Consider the following 22,047-nt stretch of genomic DNA (forward strand, 5'->3'; position numbering starts at 1 on the left):
TGTAATCCCAGCACTTTGGGAGGCCGAGGCGGGTGGATCACAAGGTCAAGAGATCGAGACTATCCTGGCCAACATGGTGAAACCCCGTCTCTACTAAAAATACAAAAAATTAGCTGGGCATGGTGGTGCGTGCCTGTAATCCCAGCTACTCAGGAGGCTGAGGCAGGAGAATTGCCTGAACCCAGGAGGCGGAGGCTGCGGTGAGCCGAGATCGCGCCATTGCACTCCAGCCTGGGTAACAAGAGCAAAACTCCATCCCAAAAAAAAAAAAAAGAAAGAAAAGAAATGAAATCAGATCTGCCATGGAGTCATTACCACAGGGAGGGCACCAAGCCCTTCATGACCCAAACAGCTCCCGGTAGGCCCCACCTCCAATACTGGAGATCAAATTTCAACATGAGATTTGGAAAGAGCAAATATCCAAACCATATCAAACAGGGATAGTTTATTCATCTGTATTCAGCACTGTTTGGGCCTAGGTGGAATGATAGAATCCTGGAATGTTTATATGGAAGAATATATTAGCTCATCCAGAAATACCCAAACTCAACATCTCCCAGTAAGTAAAGTCTGTATCTTTCAGATTTACTGTCTTGTAGATTTAATAATAACAGTAATACCTCAGATTTCATTGAACTTGTTCATCTGCTCACATAGGATCCTAATCTCCTGAAAATTTCCCCAAATTTTGGAGGGAGTTGAGGTAACGTTTTACATATAATGTGAAAAAAAAATATTAATTTTCTGGTGAGTTATCACTTTCTTCCTTCTTTACCTGCAGTAACTTCATAGGCTGGATACTGCAGAGCGTCCCGGCTGCTGCCTCCCCGGGATGCTGCGTGATGGTCCTGGGAACGCTCACATGCCAAGCAATGCAGGAGTCTGTGGAGAAGCTGCAGAGACCGTTTCCTTTTCCTCTCCTATTAGAGCGTTCCCAGTAGCGCCATTTATGGAATTTTTACTGAAACAGCTTTTTTTTTTTTTTTGGGACGGAGTTTCGCTCTTGTTACCCAGGCTGGAGTGCAATGGCGCGATCTCGGCTCACCGCAGCCTCCGCCTCCTGGGTTCAGGCAATTCTCCTGCCTCAGCCTCCTGAGTAGCTGGGATTACAGGCACGCGCCACCATGCCCAGCTAATTTTTTGTATTTTTAGTAGAGACGGGGTTTCACCTTGTTGACCAGGATGGTCTCGATCTCTCGACCTCGTGATCCACCTGCCTCGGCCTCCCAAAGTGCTGGGATTACAGGCGTGAGCCACCGCACCCGGCCTGAAACAGCTTTTTAGGAATGTACATAAACCCTTGCTACGCAAAGTGTGGGCCTTGCACCAACAGCAGTGGGCAGCATTGTTAGAAATGCAGACTCTCAGTTCTCCACAATCAGAATCTGCATTTTAACCACAGCCCCAGGTGATTCATATGCAAGTTACTCTTTGAGAACCACTGACTTAAAGCACCTCTCTCTTCTTGGGACTAAGGCATTAAATCCAACTGGGGCCGGGCGCGGTGGCTCAAACCTGTCATCCCAGCACTTTGGGAGGCTGAGGCGGGTGGATCACGAGGTCAAGAGATCGAGACCAACCTGGTCAACATGGTGAAACCCCGTCTCTACTAAAAATACAAAAATTAGCTCGGCATGGTGGTGCACGCCTGTAATTCCAGCTACTCAGGAGGCTGAGGCAGGAGAATTGCTTGAACCCAGGAGGCGGAGGTTGCAGTGAGCCGAGATCGCGCCATTGCACTCCAGCCTGGATAACAAGAGTGAAACTCCGTCTCAAAAAAAAAAAAAAAATCCAACTGGGGACAAGAGCAGTGCTGGGTCAGGGAATAAAAGTTCTCAGGAGGCTGCTTCACTCATCACTGCCTCAAGAGGTAGACCTTGGTGACCTGCCACTTCTACTTAGGTTCAAGCAGATTCATCATGAGAAATCTTGTGCTTCACTTACACACCAAATATGTTTTTTATTTAATCAACATTGTTTCAGCATATATCATTTGCAAAACACTCCATGATGGCTGTACATACACCAAAACAAGTGAAACAGTCTTTGCCCTCAAAGGATGCCAATTAAGGTATATGTTGCGGCAGGTGGGGACCTTTGGGATACAGTATAAGGAGGGGCCAAAGGTTCCCGGCTGGAGAAGTCTTCTACAGATCGGAGAAACCACGAACACCTCTCATATTTACAGCCTGCCTAGCTTGTTTTCCAGCTGGAATACCCTTCTCCCATTTCCACTTCTCTACATTCTTGTTCTGTTTCCAAGACCAATTTATTAATTAAATCTGCCCTATTATATTGGCAAGACCAGCTCCCAATACATCAATGTGGGTTTAAGATCTCTCAAAGTGATCAAGTGGTCGATAAAAGAGAGAGTCAAGAAAAAAATTTTCCTTAAAGCTGGGCCCAGGGAAGACACCACATAATGCTGCTCCCTGGGTGTCTGACATTCTCCTGAAAACCTGTTTTTTATTGTGCTCTTTCAATAGGAGAGGGGGAGCAAGGTTATGCAAAGTTTCAGTGATAATTATACAAAAAGAATACATTTGCAAAAACTGGCACAGAAAAATCACAACGTGGTATTAATAAAAGCAGAACAATGTAAAAATAACTGTGTGTCAACATAGAAATCAAACATCTTAGCAAGAATATAGATTAAACTTAACCTTATGATTATCAGCAAAAACCTATTGGGCTCCCAGCTACGAGGAGAACAGGATCTGACACAGGACAAGCAGCCTGACCATAAAAACTGCAAGAGGAGGGGGCTTCACGCAGGCCTGGAGGAGCAGCGGGAGAAGAAAGACTTTGACATCCTTATCTCCGCCACAGAGACAGAGGCCCCTCATCCGTTGATAGGCTCTCCATAAGGGTTGCGTTCCCTTTCCAGGGCCATAATCAACGTGCCTTTCCTGGGAAGGAATCCAGGTAATAAACCTCTCCATTGCACGTCCGTTTATAGGCTCTCTCTGCAACCAGAAGCCCATGATGCGCTGTCATCTCTCCTGGCAGTCAAACTACGTGGTTAGTCCCTTTCACAGAGTTCCTGTTTTTACCAGAACAGTTCACCAGAGCCAAAGTTACACACTGACGCTCAGCAGAGCCAAAGTTACAAGTCACTGCTCAGCATTTCACATTGTCCTTCATTTTTTCAAATATAATTGGTACAGTAACAAGCATCACAAAGCAAATAACTCATTTCAGGACAACCAAATTCTAAGAGAATTTACAGGTTAAAAATCAACAACAATTTCTTCTTGTTATTTCAGATAGCTCGGGTTTTGCCAATTCTTCCAGAAGCTTGGGGTTGCTCAGTGACCGCAGAGGGGTTCAGAGTACTCCCAGCACCATTCCCCTTGCTGAATATACTGTTGACATCTGAGAACTCCCATTGTATCCCACCTTGAGATAATTATGTGTGTTGGGGTCTTACGGAGAAAGGAGGGAGATGTATGGTCCCTCATAGACAAAATGCATTTTAGCCAGTCTTTTTAGATTTGCCATTGGATCCAGGATGCCTTGCCGTAACACTTTCTGAAGAAAGGAAAACAATTAAAGGTAACGCCTCCTTTCTGTTCATACCTTACTCTTCATGAAAGATAACAGCCTTCTCAAACCACTATCAGAGAGAAGAAGAGAGAAAACACGGGACACTGACTGGGATAGTGAGAGCACTAACCTCTTTTTTCTTCGCTCTTTTCTCTGACTTGATTGCTTCTCTCATCTGGAAACAATGTGCTCATTGGTAGATTAGTAGCTGTTAATCTCAGCTGAAGGGAATTTCATCTTATAAGAAGTGGGATGGCTATATTCCCGTTAGTATTTAAGAAATCCCTTACCGTAGTAGGTGTTACTTCTTATGGCTGGATTTCCCTAAAGCTGAGATGGAACACCAGGTCCAAGTTCCCTTGTCTGAAGAGTGTACAGTTGCTATTAACCGACTAGCAGCTTATGAGCTGCTTGTCAGTGATGTTTATTTATCCATGGTTAGTATGGGTTCTTGAGCAACTGAGGGGAATATTTTAGCTCTGCTCTGGGTGAAAATATATCTTCTATCTCCTTAATAATAGTGGTTATGACCAGATTGGTGGTCAAATACCAGACGAAGCAGCGATTCCATGGTTGGGATATTGCTTCTCTGCAGCCCTAGGATTACAAGCTGTGGGCTTTGATAGGGAAAGTTACAGTTCTCTCCAGTGTGTTCCAAAACTACACGGGCATCAAACACTGGCGACAGACTGAATAAACAGTTTTATACCGATACGCTATTTCAAAATTGATATGGATGTGTTAGGACTGATGAAATGTGTTTTTAAAATGTAAATTTATGCTATACTTGTCATATCTACAAAATTAGAAGATATGAGTGCTCGCATCTAAGTTAAAAAATATGACCCTTAAAGAGGCCGTAAGAGTAAAACATTAGGCACCAGCATTTGGGGACTGCATAGCTGATCTTTGAGGTAGACTAGGTTCTGGAGTACAGCTAGAGCCTTCTGGAGGTCAAAGAACAAAGAGCCCCCAAGACTGACCAAAGAAGGCCTTTTCCCAGACAACCGCTGAGACAACAAAGTGAGTTTTTGTGGGAGTCGGGTCTTAAAAACTACTTTCTCTCACCCTCAGCCTCCCCCTCCTATGTTTGACCAGGCCTGCTATTACACTGAAGATACGGGAATACCTCCTTTTGCCCACTTCTTCTCGGAGCAGACTGAGATCAAAAGGGAGGACGCAAAGCGGTTCCTAAGATATCTAAGAAAACGTGAGAGTATGATCTGCCTTCCGCTTATTAAGGTGAACGTCAGACTTTATTATGACCTCTGTGGGGCCTTTGCCAGGTCTAAAGAATTAAACTAAACTGGTTAGTTGCTACTAACTTGTTAGGTTACTCATGTTCCCACGTGGGCTTCTTAGCAACTAACTGATGTTAAGAACAAGTATATGTCAACATCATTTGGGGTACATTTCAGTCACTAAATGCTTGTTTGGCTCGTCTTTTTTTTTTTTTTTTTTTTTTTTTTTTTGAGATGGAGTTTCGCTCTTGTTACCCAGGCTCGAGTGCAATGGCGCGATCTCGGCTCACCGCAACCTCCGCCTCCGGGGTTCAGGCAATTCTCCTGCCTCAGCCTCCTGAATAGCTGGGATTACAGGCACGCGCCACCATGCCCAGCTAATTTTTTGTATTTTTAGTAGAGACGGGGTTTCACCATGTTGACCAGGTTGGTCTCGATCTCTTGACCTTGTGATCCACCCACCTCGACCTCCCAAAGTGCTGGGATTACAGGCTTGAGCCACCGCGCCCGGCCTGGCTCGTCTTAATGAGCTTCACAAAATGTGGCCTCTGGGTTGTCAGTATCACCTGGAGACTCATTAGAAATGCAAATTTATGGCTCTCACCCCAGACATAGGCCCCAAGAGCTATAGCTTAAGCTCTTCAGGTGATCCTAATGGTATGTGTAGTTCTAGACGCTCTATTCCAGGCGTCCCCAAACTTTTTACACAGGGGGCCAGTTCACTGTCCCTCAGACCGTTGGAGGGCCGCCACATACTGTGCTCCTCTCACTGACCACCAATGAAAGAGGTGCCCCTTCCTGAAGTGCGGCAGAGGGGGAGGGGGGATAAATGGCCTCAGGGGGCAGCACGAGGCCCGGGCCGTAGTTTGGGGACGCCTCTAATGCCTTGTTACCAGAGATATTAGCATCCTACTTCAGATTGTTAATCTAAATCAGATAGATGTTCAGGTATTTAATATGGCTGTCTCTTTAAAGCAGTGAAACAAACTTTTTTTTTTGCCCGGGCACACACTCCAACCAACCTGAAACTAAGCTGGGAATATTACATCCAGGACATACCTAATTTTCCTAAGGTGTTTTTTTTGTTTGTTTGTTTTGTTTTTAACTCCAGCTTTATAAAAAGAAGTAAATGTCTGCTAATAACAGTTGGACCACCATCATAGAATTCCAAAGCTAATGGAATACTTGTAATTACGTGTATCTGAGCTAGTAGTACCCTTGCTCTTTAGCACATTAAAATCACCTGGGAATCTTTTAAAAATCATGATGCCCATGTTGCATCCCATGCCCCAATTAAGTCACAGGGTCTGTGGTTGAGAGCCACGCATTAGCATTTAAGATTCTCAGCTGATTCCGTTGCATCTCAAAGTTTGGAGACCATTACGTCGTGCAAATCTAGTCATGGTCCTACACAGGAAGCAGAATGCAGCAAAACCATGCCTGAAGTAGAAAAGTGACTTTCCTATTCCTCTCCAACAGAGGCCTGGCATAGATAACTGGTCAAGTGGCTTACAAGCCCTGAGATGTGCTGTGCAGATGGAGAACACATTAACCAATATCCTACAAGACCTGAAAGCCAGAGCTTCTAAGGATGAAGAAATGGAGGTAAGTAGTTAACTGGTTCTGACAAACTGTTATCTTTCACTTCTGGATTATCATTTGCTTCTGGGAAATACGACCAAGGCAACAGATCATACAACATGTGTTTGTTTGCCTCCAAGGAAGTCTGGGAACTTATTTCTAGGAGTAGTTTGGGATTGGGAAGACAGTTGTCTGGTAAGGAAAAATGAAACTTAGTATACGGTGAAAACATCTTCCCAGGAGTAATGCACTCTATAAAATTAAACCAAATGGTTTTGTTGCTGCTGGCTTATAAATCTCCTAAACCAGAAACGCTTTAGATTTACTGAGCACAAGAATCCCTTGGAGGGCTTACTCAAACAAACTTCTAGGGCTTACCCCCAGAAGTGTTTTATTGGGTTGGTTTTATACGGGTCTCAAGAATGTATTTCTAACAAGTCTGGGTGGTGATGCTGCTGGCTGATGGCCACAGTTTGAGAACTGCTGTCCTAGACTGTCACTGCAAAAGTTGATGTTGATGGTGGCCTGTTACGATACAGACTTCTCTGAACTGTATCAACTCTAGATACATATTGGACTCAATGAGGAGCTCTGAAATGGCACAAGTCCCTGAACCTGATGCGAGATCAATTAAATTTCAATCTCTAGGAATGAGGTCTGGGGAGCTACTCAAAATCTCTGATTCAAATAAGCAGGACTGAAAACCATTGCAGTAGTAGCCTGTTACTCAAAATAACCCGTACTTTTTTTTTTTTTTTTGAGACGGAGTTTCGCCCTTGTTACCCAGGCTGGAGTGCAATGGCGCGATCTCGGCTCACCGCAACCTCCGCCTCCTGGGCTCAGGCAATTCTCCTGCCTCAGCCTCCTGAGTAGCTGGGATTACAGGCACGTGCCACCATGCCCAGCTAGTTTTTTGTATTTTTAGTAGAGACGGGGTTTCACCATGTTGACCAGGATGGTCTCGATCACTTGACCTCGTGATCCACCCGCCTCAGCCTCCCAAAGTGCTGGGATTACAGGCTTGAGCCACCGCGCCCGGCCAATAACCCGTACTTTTGACGCGACAACCTAATACTCATACCCATTGGAAGTAGATGCTTCTATTCACTCAAAGGTCTTGAATATCTTAGATTGGGGTTGTTGGATCTTCAGTATGCATATGAATCACCTAGTCTCTTTTTTTTTTTTTTTTGAGACAGAGTTTCGCTCTTGTTACCCAGGCTGGAGTGCAATGGCGCGATCTCGGCTCACCGCAACCTCCACCTCCTGGGCTCAGGCAATTCTCCTGCCTCAGCCTCCTGAGTAGCTGGGATTACAGGCACGCGCCACCACGCCCAGCTAGTTTTTTGTATTTTTAGTAGAAACGGGGTTTCACCATGTTGACTAGGATGGTCTTGATCTCTCGACCTCATGATCCACCCGCCTCAGCCTCGCAAAGTGCTGGGATTACAGGCTTGAGCCACCGCGCCCGGCCCACCTAGTCCCTCTTAAAATGGTTGGTTTAGTAGATCTGGGGTGGAACCTGAGATTTTGAATTTCTGACATGCTCCTGGTACTGCTGGTCCCTGGGCTAGAAGATGGGTGGCTTCTTGCTGTAGACATGGTCCTTACTGTGGGTGCTTCCTTGTTTTATTTCTATAGCTCGTAAACATCGTAATGGAGTTCCTACATAAACAGGGAGTAAACGTAGCTTTTTTGGAGCACCATCAGAAGATACTAGAAGAGTGTCTCCAACAGAAAGACCCGTCTGAAAATTCTGCTGAGACAACAGGTGAAGAGACTTAACTTCTGAAGGCAGCACAGCAAGTCTTCCCATTGTAGTGATCCCAGGGTCAGCTACTTAAGTCCTGATCAGTTCCACTTGCCTGAAGACTGCTTTCCTTTTTACATAGTTTCCTAACCCTCTTCGCTACGCATGCAAATAAATCTGCTTTGCATTATAATTATGTGTAAGCAGATTGTGCTCCAACGGCAGTGTGGATTTGGTATAAAAAGCTTCCTGAGGCCGGGCGCGGTGGCTCAAGCCTGTAATCCCAGCACTTTGGGAGGCCGAGGCAGGTGGATCACGAGGTCAAGAGATCGAGACCATCCTGGTCAACGTGGTGAAACACTGTCTCTACTAAAAATACAAAAAATGAGCTGGACATGGTGGCGCATGCCTGTAATCCCAGCTACTCAGGAGGCTGAGGCAGGAGAATTGCCTGAACCCAGGAGGCGGAGGTTGTGGTGAGCCGAGATCGTGCCATTGCACTCCAGCCTGGGTAACAAGAGCGAAACTCCATCTCACACAAAAAAAATCTTTCCTCTACCATACCCCTACCCCACCTTGACACCCAGAGTCAGGATTTGGTAAATGCGAGCAGTACAAGTGGATATACTAGAAATTAAGTGGTGAAACCTTACCTCTTAATGTTCTCTTCTTACTTGTATATGTACTTTAAATTTATAATAGGGGTTCCTTCATATTAAATGCAGAGCTAAGATTAAAATCTATTCTTGGTCTAGAAAGGGTGACCTTCACTGGCAGGATGTGCAGTGCCTTTTCATAGTCAGGGGTAGGTGTGGGCAGCAGGAGGGTACACAGAAGTAATTAATGCATTGCAGCTAAATGTGTGGATGCTTTTATCCATTGCACTGCAAGCTAATTAGCTGCTAATGTAATTATTTTCAGGAGCAAAGAATGAGCATGCCAGCTTCAATCAGGTTTCTCAGGGCCTCAAATGACTGCTACCCCCTAGGAAGAAATAGGGGCTCAGGGGGATTGTCTGTAGGCTCCGAAACTTATTAACTCCTTGGCCTTGAGTATTTACCTCTTTAGTGCCTCAGTTGGGTCATCTGTAAAGTGAAGTATATTAGGATTTTCTAGAGGCACAGAATTAATCGAATAGATATATAAAGGGGATTTTATTAAGTATTACCCCACATATCACAAGATCCCACAATAGGCTGTCTGCAGGCTGAGAAGCAAGGAGAGACAGTCCAACTTCCAAAACGGAAGAACTTGGAGTCCACATCTGGTGTCGCAGCTGCAATGGGAGTCCCCACTTGGTTAAGCTTACAACAATCTGCTGTCATTCTCAAGATCCATCTGTCTTCTGCACAGGCCATATGGGAGAGTTGAATCGGGATGTGGTGGGAATCCTCACCCCTGCGTCTTTCCAGTCCTTGATGGTGGCACTAATCTCGACAATCCCTCCAGAGATGTGACATTGTTTGTGATTTACTATTCTTGTAGAGAGAGGCAGCTCTAATGGCTTCCATTTGACCTTTCCCACCTTAATACTTCTCACCCTACCAGTCAGGGAGCCATTGTGGGGGTTCTGCCAGCTGCTAATTATGTCTATGCCAATTATGCCTACTGGCACTGGGGAAATGACCATGACCACAGGATGAGTCTGGGGACCCACTGGACCTACTGTAAGTCGGACTTGAGCTAAAACTCCATTACTTCCCTGACCTCCATAAGCCCTTACTTTAACTGGAGGACCAACAATGATGTTTTGGGTCCCCCGGAATCAATGTCAACCCAGAGCCAGTGTCCAGTAGTCTCCAAAATGTCTGATCATGGCCGGGCGCGGTGGCTCAAGCCTGTAATCCCAGCACTGGGAGGCCGAGGCGGGTGGATCACGAGGTCAAGAGATCGAGACCATCCTGGTCAACATGGTAAAACCCCGTCTCTACTAAAAATACAAAAAATTAGCTGGGCATGGTGGCGTGTGCCTGTAATCCCAGCTACTCAGGAGGCTGAGGCAGGAGAATTGCCTGAACCCAGGAGGCGGAGGTCGCGATGAGATGAGCCGAGATGGCGCCATTGCACTCCAGCCTGGGTAACAAGAGCAAAACGCCATCTTAAAAAAAAAAAAAAAAAAAAAAAAGCCAAAATATCAAAGTAAAAGTGGGAAATCTAAGAGGTAACCAAAAAGCAAAGCCAGCATTTGCCTGAGGACACATTCAAACCCCCTCCCACACCTAGTGACTTTGAGTTTCTGCTTTCATGAATGCTCGATTCTGGTGACATAAAGCTTCCATCAACATTGGAAGTCTAGTTGGACCACGCCTGCATAAAGCTGGTAGATAAATAATGGTCTCCAAAAATGTCCATGTTGGCTGGGCGCAGTGGCTCACGCCTGTAATCCCAGCACTTTGGGAGGCCGAGGTGGGTGGATCACGAGGTGAACAGATCGAGACCATCCTGGTCAACATGGTGAAACCCCGTCTCTACTAAAAATACAAAAAATTAGCTGGGCATGGTGGCGTGTACCTGTAATCCCAGCTACTCAGGAGGCTGAGGCAGGAGAATTGCCTGAACCCAGGAGGTGGAGGTTGCGGTGAGCCGAGATCGCTCCATTGCACTCCAGCTTGGTGCCTGGTGACAAAACAAGACTCTATCTAAAAAAAAAAACAACAAAAAAACAAAAAACAAAGTCCATGTCTGAATTCCCAGAACCTACAAATATGTGGTTACATGGCAAGGGAGAATTAAGTTAGTTTGCAGATAAAACTAAGGTTGCTAATCAGCCGACTTTAAAATAAACAGATTATCCTGGATTATCCAGTGGACTCAGTGTAAACAGACAGGCTCTGTAAGTGCGGAAAAGGGAAGTCGGAGGTTAAGAGTCAGAGAGATTTGAAGATGCCATGCTGCTGACATTGAAGATGGAAAAAAGACTGTGAGCCAAGGAATGCACGTGGCCTTTAGAAACTGAGCAGGGAGAGGAAACAGATTCCACAATGCAGCCTCCGGAAGCTATGCAGACTTGCTGACCCTGATTTCAGCCAGCCCAGACTTCTGACTTTTAGAACCATAAGATTATACATTTGCATTGTTACTAGTCACTAAATTGGAAGTAATACAGAGCCCAAAGGGATAATATATCTTCAATACACAAATGTTGGAAGACATTACGGTTATGAAGAAAACAAAATAATCTATATAATAAATGTTAAGATGAAACACAAAAACATATCCAACCTACTCAGGAGTTCGAACATTCTTACTAATTGAATTTGATTTAATGAAATTAAAACTGTCATCTGCAAAAAATAAATAAATAAAACAAATAAAGAAAAAAAAAGCCGGGCGCGGTGCCTCAAGCCTGTAATCCCAGCACTTTGGGAGGCCGAGGCAGGTGGATCACGAGGTCAAGAGATCGAGACCATCCTGGTCAACATGGTGAAACCCCGTCTCTACTAAAAATACAAAACATTAGCTGGGCATGGTGGCGCTTGCCTGTAATCCCAGCTACTCAGGAGGCTGAGGCAGGAGAATTGCCTGAACCCAGGAGGCGGAGGTTGCGGTGAACTGAGATCGCGCCATTGCACTGCAGCCTGGGTAACAAGAGCGAAACTCCATCTCAAAAAAAAAAAGCTGGGTGTGGTGGCTCACACCTGTAATCCCAGCACTTTGGGAGGCTGAGGTGGGCGGATCACCTGAGGTAAGGAGTTCAAGACCAGCCTGACCAATATGGTGAAACCCCATCTTTAAAAATAATAATAATAATTTTAAAAGAAAGAAAGAAAAAAAAAAACCTGTCATCTGCTCGACTATCGCAGTGGCTCACGCCTGTAATCCCAGAACTTTGGGAGGTCCAGGTGCCTGTAATCCCAGCTGCTTGGGAGGCTGAGGCAGGAGAATCACTTGAACCAGGGAGACAGAGGTTGCAGTGAGACAAGATCACGACATTGCATTCCAGCCTGGCGACAGTGTGAGATTCCGTCTCAAAAAAAAAAAAAAGTGTCATCTGCCTCTGCGAAAGGCAGGGCAAGATGATTAACAATTTTATTTACTGGAAAAGGAAGAGCTGAGTCACTATGCCTGAAGCATGAAAATATCTTGTGTCATTCTGCAGAATGCAGAATCTTATAGATGCCCCTCCCAGCAATGAGTTCCTTCCCATCTTTCAGATTCTTCGATCATGCATCCCAAATAGAAGAAATGGGTTTAGTAAGTCAAGAAAATAATTTTAATTTTATGACATTCAAAATATGAATTATGAGGATTATCTGAGGAACAGTCCAGTGAACTTCACAGAGTAAAAGAACCCAGGACCCCTCTTGAGTCTTTTTTTTTTTTTAAAGTGCTGTCGCTTCCACATATTAAGAAGTGTTACATCGGCCGGGCGCGGTGGCTCAAGCCTGTAATCCCAGCACTTTGGGAGGCCGAGGCGGGTGGATCACGAGGTCCAGAGATCGAGACCATCCTGGTCAACATGGTGAAACCCCATCTCTACTAAAAATACAAAAAATCAGCTGGGCATGGTGGCGCGTGCCTGTAATCCCAGCTACTCAGGAGGCTGAGGCAGGAGAATTGCCTGAGCCCAGGAGGCGGAAGTTGCTGTGAGCCAAGATCGCGCCATTGCACTCCAGCCTGGGCAACAAGAGCGAAACTCCGTTTCAAAAAAAAAAAAAAAGAAAGAAAAAATTACTAAACAAAATATGGGAGCATCTATTATAGATACCTATGCCTGTCATGCAAAAATAAATGGGGTTTTTTTTAGGTGGATGGGTTTCTTTGCTTTGAACTGAGAAATATTATAATTAAAAAGCTTCACATGTTAATAAACCTTACTTGCTTTCATTATACAAAGTACTATCTAGGCCTTCAGTGGTGAGATGACCAGCCTGTAACTGGTCACAGGCTATAAATCCTAAGGCAAAGGGAATGACAATTTACTGTAGTCTACCAGATCAGACAAAAACAAACAAACAATGCTTAAGAGGAAGGGCCAGGCATGGTGGCTCACGCCTGTAATCCCAGCACTTTGGGAGGCTGAGGCGGGCAGATCACGAGGTCCAGAGGTCGAGACCAGCCTGGCCAACATGGTGAAACCCCATCTTTACTAAAAATACAAAAATTAGCTGGGCGTGGTGGTATGCACCTTAATCCCAACTACGAGGGAGGCTGAGGCAGGAGAATTGCTTGAAGCCTGGAGGTGGAGGTTGCAGTGAGCTGAGATCGTGCCATTGCACTCCAGCCTGGTGCTTGGCGATGGAACGAGACTCTCTCAAAAAACAAAACAAAACAAAACAAAAACAAAAATGAGGGAACTTATTGTGTTCTGGGACCCAACTAGTAGCAAGTCCAGCAGGAACGTGGGTGTAGGCCTGGCTAACCTCGAAGCCCATGACCTTTCTCTTTTTCTTGCACCCCACTGCTTCTGGAAGGCAGAATGCAGTGTGTGAATGACTCCTGACACCCATCTTCTCGTTCAATTTTGGGAACCTAATTCATTATTCTATCAGGACTATACAAGGAGGTAAGGCTTGAAATAACCAGTCTAAAAAGAAATTTCTAATATCTCCTTTATATACGAAGATAACTGGAGACTAGAAGGGAGACAGTTTCTTGCACATACACAAATAACATTGACCCTGGTCAACCATTTGTCCCATGTTGGTTTCTGGATAGTTGAAGATGAGATGGACAATTTCACAGTAAAGGAGGTGGGCAGAAGGGGTGGATATCACTGACTTTCTCCTTCCTCAGGGCTTGTCAGACCAGGGGATGAGCTTGTCAGTTGCTGGAAGCAATTTTCAGGCTCTGTGGACTTTAGAAAGGGTTTGAATCAATCCATTATTTCCTAGCCCTGACTCTCCTCTGCCAAACTTGGCCCAACTAACTTTCTCACTTCCCTAGGGGGTTCCCTTTCTTTTTTTTTTTTTTTTTTTTGAGACGGAGTTTCGCCCTTGTTACCCAGGCTGGAGTGCAATGGCGCGATCTCAGCTCACCGCAACCTCCGCCTCCTGGGCTCAGGCAATTCTCCTGCCTCAGCCTCCTGAGTAGCTGGGATTACAGGCACGTGCCACCATGCCCAGCTAATTTTTTGCACTTTTAGTAGAGACGGGGTTTCACCATGTTGACCAGGATGGTCTCGATCTCTCGACCTCGTGATCCACCCGCCTCAGCCTCCCAAAGTGCTGGGATTACAGGCTTGAGCCACCGCGCCCGGCTGGGGTTCCCTTTCTTAAGGAGATAACCCTCCTTTGATTTAGCCAAGGGCTAGGATTAGGAGTGGGGAAGGAAGTCTTTAAATAATTTGTACTTTAATTAAAGGAGGAAGTTAAAAAAAAAAAAAAAAGAAAGAAAGAAAAAGAAAAAACAAGGAAGAGGAAAAGCCAGCTGTTTTCTGCAAACCTTTGACACAACAGCTGTTCACTGCCTCCCGCCCCAGTAGAAACTGGCTTCCTCCCCAACCTTGAATGCTGCTTTTCTAGTCTCCCTAGTCTATCCCATGTGACCTTGTCACTATGGTTTCACCTATGAGTAAGATTCTGAGATATGTGGCCGGGCGCGGTGGCTCAAGCCTGTAATCCAAGCACTTTGGGAGGCCGAGGCGGGTGGATCACGAGGTCGAGAGATCGAGACCATCCTGGTCAACATGGTGAAACCCCGTCTCTACTAAAAATACAAAAAATTAGCTGGGCATGGTGGCGCATGCCTGTAATCCCAGCTACTCAGGAGGCTGAGGCAGGAGAATTACCTGAACCCAGGAGGCGGAGGTTGTGGTGAGCCGAGATCGCACCATTGCACTCCAGCCTGGGTAACAAGAGCGAAACTCTGTCTCAAAAAAAAAAAAAAAAAAAAAAAGATTCTGAGATATGTTAAGTGAGCTCAGAGACAGCTTGCTCACTTCTTTACTCAGCTATGATCAAAGCTATGCTTTTCAGGTAACAGCCATAATAGATAACATTTTATAAATACCTCCTCGTTTAATCCTCAAAGTTACCCAGTGACGAAGACTGTATTATTATCTTCATTTCACAGGTGACGAAAGTGAGACGTAGGTCCTGTGTCTGAGTCACCTAACTTCAAAACCTGTTCCATAAACAAACCAGAGGATCACAGAATGGCTTCATATTAGAAGGCTGCTTGATCAAAAACATAGATTTCCAGGCAGCCAGCTCAGAGATTCTGAATGAATGAATGTGGAGTGAAGCCCAGTCATCTGTTTTTTAACAAATGTCTCTGATGAAGCAAGAGTTTAAATCTTTATAATGCTACTCCGTAATTTTGTATATTCTGCTTGGCACAGCCCTTTCTCAATTCTCAGTTCTGATTAATCACTCATTCCACCGGGTTCCTGTTCTCATGCCTACTACAGCGGGAACTGCGTTGTGTTAAAAACGAGCTGCTTTGTTTTCGTTTTTTTGAGACAGAGTCTCTCTTTGTCACCCACGCTAGAGTGCAGTGGCAAGATCTTCGCTCACTGCAACACCTGCCCCCAACTTCAAGTGATTCTCCTGCTCTCCTGAGAAGCTGGGACTACAGACACCTGCAATCACCCCTGGCTAATTTTTCTATTTATTTATTTATTTATTTATTTTGGAGACAGAGTCTTGCTCTGTTGTCCAGGCTGGAGTGCAGTGGCACCATCTCAGCTCGCTGCAACCTCTGCCTTCCTGGTTCAAGTGATTCCTCTGCCATAGCCTCCCAAGTAGCGGGGACTACATGTGTGTGCCACCATGCCTGGATCATTTTTTGTATTTGTTTCTTTTTCTTTCTTTTTTTTTTTTTTTTTAAGAGACGGGGTCTGGCTATGTTGCGCAGGCTGGAGTGCAGTGGCTATTCACAGTTAGGATACCACTACTAATCAGCAAAGGAGTTTTGACCTGCTCTGTTTCCCTCCTGGGCCAGTTCACCCCTCCTTAGGTAACCTGGTGGTCCCTGGCTCCTGGGAGGTCACCATATTGATGCCGAACTTAGTGCAGACACCCGAATGGCGTAGCGCACTACAGCCCAGAACTCCTGGGCTCAATAAATCCTCCCACCTCAGCCTCCTGAGTAGCTGGGAGTACAGGCATGCACCACCGCGCCCAGCAATTTTTTGTATTTTTAGTAGGGACGGGGTTTCACCGTGTTAGCCACTAAGGCCTCGATCTCCTGACCTTGTGATCCGCCCACCTTGGCCTCCCAAAGTGCTGGGATTACAGACGTGAGCCACCGCACCCAGCCTCATTTTGTATTTTTAGTAGAGATGGGTTTTCACCGTGTTGGTCAGGCTGGTTTCGAACTCCTGACCTCAAGCAATGTACCCACCTCAGCTTCCTACAGTGCTAGGACTAAAGGTGTGAGCCATCTCGCTTGGCCAAAATGAGCTCTTTTTCTGTCTGTTTCCCTGACTAAATGGCAACTACCTGACGTCCAAGATCCTGTTTCTTCTTTCTTTTTCCTGGGTTGCTCATTCCGTTGATCTTTACGTAGCTGGGTTGTCCTCATCATTTAGGCCTCAGCTTAAAAGTTCCCTCCTCAGAGAAGCCTTTTCTGATAAGGTAATCAAGAAACCCACCAGTCATTCTCTGCCATATCCCGTTTCCTCATCCAGGGCAAAGTACAGCGCTTAGCACAGCAGACGCTCCACTGCAACTGGGTAATCCAAACGCAGATTTAATACATTCTTAGGACCCCAGAAAAAGAGGCATCAAAATATTTTTTTAAAAGTTAACGGGGCCGGGTGCGGTGGCTCATGCCTGTAATCCCAGCACTTTGGGAGGCCGAGGCGGGTGGATCACGAGTTCAAGAGATCGAGACCATCCTGGTCAACATGGTGAAACCCCATCTCTAAATACAAAACATTAGCTGGGCATGGTGGCGCGTGCCTGTAATCCCAGCTACTCAGGAGGCTGAGGCAGGAGAATTGCCTGAACCCAGGAGGTGGAGGTTGCGGTGAGCCGAGATCGCGCCATTGCACTCCAGCCTGGATAACAAGAGTGAAACTGTCTCAATAATAATAATAATAATAATAATAATAATATGTGTCCTTTACCAGTACTCTCATAAATTGTGGCAAGGATGTGACACCAATTGAAACTATTCTTTTCAGATGTAAATGTAGGAAGAGGTCCTGTAGATTCTTTAAAGAGAAGCAGTGTAAGAATAGAAAAGCATGTCACCATGATTTCTGCATAGCTGTCCCGTTCTAGAACTTGAGCTAGGCCATCAAACTTTGTTAACTCATCTGAATTCAAAATAAGGGTGAGATGGAGGGGCTAGAAAAGAAAACGAAGGTGTGAGAGGCCTAAGAAAATTGTGAGGATATTTAGGGGAATGTGGTTCCAAAGCGAGAACAGCTCTCTTTTCCATATAAGGGGAGAAAGTCTGTTAAATAAACTGTTTTTTTTTTTTTTTTTTTCTTTTTTTTTGAGACGGAGTTTCGCTCTTGTTACCCAGGCTGGAGTGCAATGGCGTGATCTCGGCTCACCGCAACCTCCGCCTCCTGGGTTCAGGCAATTCTCCTGCCTCAGCCTCCTGAGTAGCTGGGATTACAGGCACGTGCCACCATGCCCAGCTAATTTTTTGTATTGTTAGTAGAGATGGGGTTTCACCATGTTGACCAGGATGGTCTCGATCTCTTGACATCGTGATCCGCCCGCCTTGACCTCCCAAAGTGCTTGGATTACAGGCGTGAGCTGCCGCGCCCAGCTAAATAAACTTTTGCTGCAGTCTCCGTTAATTTGTTGTTGCCTCTGACCCATTTTCCTATCACTTGGTTGAATTTTTGCAATACCAAAATAATCAGCTTATCAATATATATTGAGAATTTTGTGTAATACTTGAAAATTTTGATATCATAGAATCTTAGAGTTGTAGAAATTGTAGGAATTACAGAATTACTCATTTATCTATGCAGGAATTAATTCTGAAGGATGGTTATATAGTTAATACAGGTGATGTATTCTATTGCTGAACACTTCATAGTATTAATTGTAATGGATAAAAACAGCTCTTTAGTGATACAGTTTGATTCAAAGATAAAATTGAGAAAGATTTTCTTTCCTTTTTTTACTCAAGAGAAAAAAATGAATTCAAAATTTTCTCTAATAGGATCTTTCACCTAAAAATCACATCAGTAGCCGGGCGCAGTGACTCATGCCTGTAATCCCAGCACTTTGGGAGGCCAAGGCGCGTGGATCACGAGGTCAAGAGATCGAGACCATCCTGGTCAACATGGTGAAACCCCATCTCTACTAAAAATACAAAAAATTAGCTGGGCATGGTGGCACGTTCCTGTAATCCCAGCTACTCAGGAGGCTGAGGCAGGAGAATTGCCTGAACCCAGGAGGCGGAGGTTGCGGTGAGCCGAGATGGCGCCATTGCACTCCAGCCTGGGTAACAAGAGCGAAACTCCATCTCAAAAAAAAAAAAAAAAAAAAAAACGTCAAATCAGTAATTATCATTCATAATTAGTTCTCAAAGCCAGCGTTTTGATAAGAGCATAGTTTGTGGTTGATTTCTGACACGAGGTTTGTCAGGATTCTGTGCCGCCAGTTATATATGCAAGATACTCTTCAGGCTGTAAGAATGGGAAAAATATCATGACTGACTTTAACATTGAATGTATTTGAATATACTACATGTAAACATACTAAGTGACGTATTTTATTATTATTCTAGTTTTGGATAACTGAGCAGCTCATATACCTCCTCAAGTGTCCAGACCCCTTTGGTCTGCCTTCCTCAGATGCTGGCTTCATCCTCAGGTCCTTGGCTGTTTCACAATGGATGCCACATCTTCAGGCATCACATCCTCACCCACCAGTATCTCACAACCAGAATAGAAGAGAATGCAGCCACATCCCTCATTTATCTTTTTTTTTTTTTTTTTTTTTTTTGAGATGAGGTCTCACTGTGTTGCCCAGGCTGGAATGCAGTGGTGCGATCTCAGCTCACTGCAGCCTTGACCTCCCTGGCTCAAGTGATCCTCCCATCTCAGACTCTCAAGTAGCTGGGACTATGGGCACGTGCCACCATGCCTGGCTAATTTTTCTATTTTTTGTAGAGACGGGGTTTTGCCATGTTGCCCAGGCTGGTCTCAGACTCCTGGGTGATCTGCCAGCCTTGGCCTCTGAAAGCGCTTGGATTCCAGGTGTGAGCCACTGCACCCAGCCTCATTTATCTTTTTAAGAGATAAGAAAAACTTTCCAGGCCGGGCGCGGTGGCTCAAGCCTGTAATCCCAGCACTTTGGGAGGCCGAGACGGGTGGATCACGAGGTCAAGAGATCGAGACCAACCTGGTCAACATGGTGAAATCCCGTCTCTACTAAAAATACAAAAAATTAGCTGGGCATGGTGGCGCATTCCTGTAATCCCAGCTACTCAGGAGGCTGAGGCAGGAGAATTGCCTGAACCCAGGAGGCGGAGGTTGCGGTGAGCCAAGATCGCGCCATTGCACTCCAGTCTGGGTAACAAGAAGGAAACTCCGTCTCAAAAAAAAAAAAAAAAAGAAAGAAAAAAGAAAGAAAGAAAAACTTTCCAAAGCCTTTCCTCTCCTATGTCATTGGCAAGAATTGTGCCAAACATCCATCCCTTACCTAGCCAATGACAAAGGCAATGGTTGTCATGATTGGCTCAAACCAATCCTGATTTGCACTCTCGAGACTGGAGAAAACCCAAGCCTTTATAGTTTATGGTCCACTGATCGTGAAAATACTTGGGCTCCTATTAACAAAAGTGAGAAGGAAAATGCATGCAAAGTAGACACCTCACAAAGAAGACAGTGTGTTTTGCCAGTGAGTGGTGCATAGAGAAGGGTTTACATTGTCTTCAAAAAATTAAGGAAATCCTTATTCATCACAATTTCTTACAAATATTGAGATAGCCAAGCGTGGTGGGTCACACCTGTAATCCTAGCACTTTGGGAGGCCGAGGTGGGTGGATCACCTGAGGTCAGGAGTTCAAGACCAATCTGGACATCATGGAGAAACACCATCTTTAAAACAAAGCAAAAACAAAAAACAAATATTGAGATAAAAGTTGTTTTTGTCATTTCTACTTGGGCTTCGGTATTTTTCTGGATAGAAGTAAAATAAGTCTAATTTCTTATTATTGTGTCAATATCCAAGCATTAGCTATAACTAAATCCAAGATACAGATAGCTATATCTATGTCACACTATCCAAGCAATATCTATAGCTAAAGATATAGTTATAGATACATAGATATTTTGATAAAGGCTCTTGTGTTGTCCAGGCTGTAGTGTTGTGGTGGGATTTTGGCTCACTGCAACCTCCACCTTCAGGGTTCAAGTGATTCTCCTGCCTTAGCCTCCCAAATATCTGGGATGACAGATATATGCCATCATGCCTGGTTAATTTATGTATTTTTTGTAGAGATGGGGTTTTGCCATGTTGGCCAGGCTGGTCTCGAACTCTCGGACCCAAAAGATCAACCAGCCTAAGCCTACCAAAGTGTTGGGATTACAGGCATGAGCCACCATGCCTGGCTGAAGCACAATATTCAAATACTGCTCCTCTTCGACTCCTAGGCCTTATACCAGTCAGTGTGCCAAAAACTTTATCAATAACCTTATTTAGTCTTCACTAGAACCCTACGGTACAGATATTAATTTTCTGAGGCACATACAAATGAGTCATTTGCTGAGGTCATACGGTTTATAAATGGTGGGGCCAAGATTCAAAGCCAGACCGTAAGACTCCAGAATCCCGGCTCGTTAGCACCACACTCCACAGCTTCAGCATGTTCCTACCCATATCCTCAGAGTTATCCTTGCCCTAAGTCTGGCATTGTGTGTCACTATGTCTGGTGCATAGGGAACACTTCACAAATGTCTGTCAAGGGAATGAATGACTCATGGTTATTCTTTGTTCTCTTTCATATAACACCATTAATCAATTTCCTCTGGAAAATATGCACAGAAAACACTACCCCAAGAGTTTTAGTGTTTGTTTGTTTGTTGGTTGGTTGGTTGGTTTTTTAAAGACAGAGTCTCTGTTGCCCAGGCCAGGGTACAGTAGCACAATCTCAGCTCGCTGCAATCTCTGTCTCCTGGATTCAAGTGATTCTCCTACCTCAGCCTCCCAAGCAGCTGTGAGTACAGGTGTGCACCACCATGCCCCACTAATTTTTGTATTTTTAGTAGAGATGGGGTCTCACCATGTTGGCCAAGCTGGTCATGAACTCCTGACCTCGAATGATCCACCTGCCTTGGCCTTCCGAAGTGCAAGGATTACAGGAATGAGTCACTGTGCCTGGCCCCCCAAGAGTTTTTTGGTAGGACAAAATAAATAGCGTATGTAGAAAATAATGCCTCTTTCCACCCACAAAGATGTCTATATCCTAATGCCTAGAAACTGTGTCACCTTACACAGCAAAAGGAATTTTGCAGATGGGATTAAGTGAAGAATCTTGAGATGGGGAGATGATCCTGGATGATCTAGACGGGCCCAGTGTAATCACAAAGTCCTGAGAAAAAGGAGGCAGGGTGGGAAGTCAGAGAAGGAGATCTGATGAGGGAAGCAGGGCTGCAGTCACAGAACTCCTTCTCTAAAGACACTACTGATGACCTTAAGGGTGGACAAAAGGGGCCAAGAGCCCAAGGGATGCAGGTAGCTTTTAGAAGCTGAAAAACACAGAGAAAAAACTGCCCTTAGGACCTCCAGAAGGGAACATGGCCTTTCTGACACCTTGATTTCAGATGTCTGACTTCCTGGACTAAAAGTAAAACTAATTTGTGTGGTTGTAAGTCAGAAAGTTTGTGATACTTTGTTATAGCAGCAGCAGAAAACTAATACAGTATAGATACTTTCTTTTTTTCTTTTTCTTTTTTCTTTTTTTTCTTTTTTAAAAAAAGATGGGGTTTCACCATGATGGCCAGGCTTGTCTTGAACTCCTGTCCTCAGGTGACCCACCCACCTCGGCCTCCGCCACTGCGCCCTGTAGTAT

The 22,047-nt window shown here is 44.9% G+C and overlaps 1 protein-coding gene across 2 annotated transcripts in view; it reads left to right on the top strand.

Moving 5' to 3' along the window:
* LOC104650163 (ferritin, heavy subunit-like) overlaps positions 1 to 22,047 on the top strand; it is a 51,126-nt gene that overhangs the window by 24,550 nt on the left and 4,529 nt on the right. The window contains exons 5-7 of one of the 2 annotated variants that reach the window (XM_074403535.1): positions 2,678 to 4,788; positions 6,267 to 6,392; positions 8,010 to 8,139. In XM_074403535.1, the coding sequence (XP_074259636.1) occupies positions 4,633 to 4,788; positions 6,267 to 6,392; positions 8,010 to 8,139 (412 nt within the window). In that variant the 5' untranslated portion in view covers positions 2,678 to 4,632. Of the gene's footprint in view, positions 1 to 2,677; positions 4,789 to 6,266; positions 6,393 to 8,009; positions 10,253 to 22,047 lie in introns of those variants that run through there. The other variant, XM_074403537.1, reaches the window with a different exon arrangement.

Source organism: Saimiri boliviensis, chromosome 8 (assembly GCF_048565385.1).
Source record: "Saimiri boliviensis isolate mSaiBol1 chromosome 8, mSaiBol1.pri, whole genome shotgun sequence".
NCBI lineage: Eukaryota > Metazoa > Chordata > Mammalia > Primates > Cebidae > Saimiri > Saimiri boliviensis.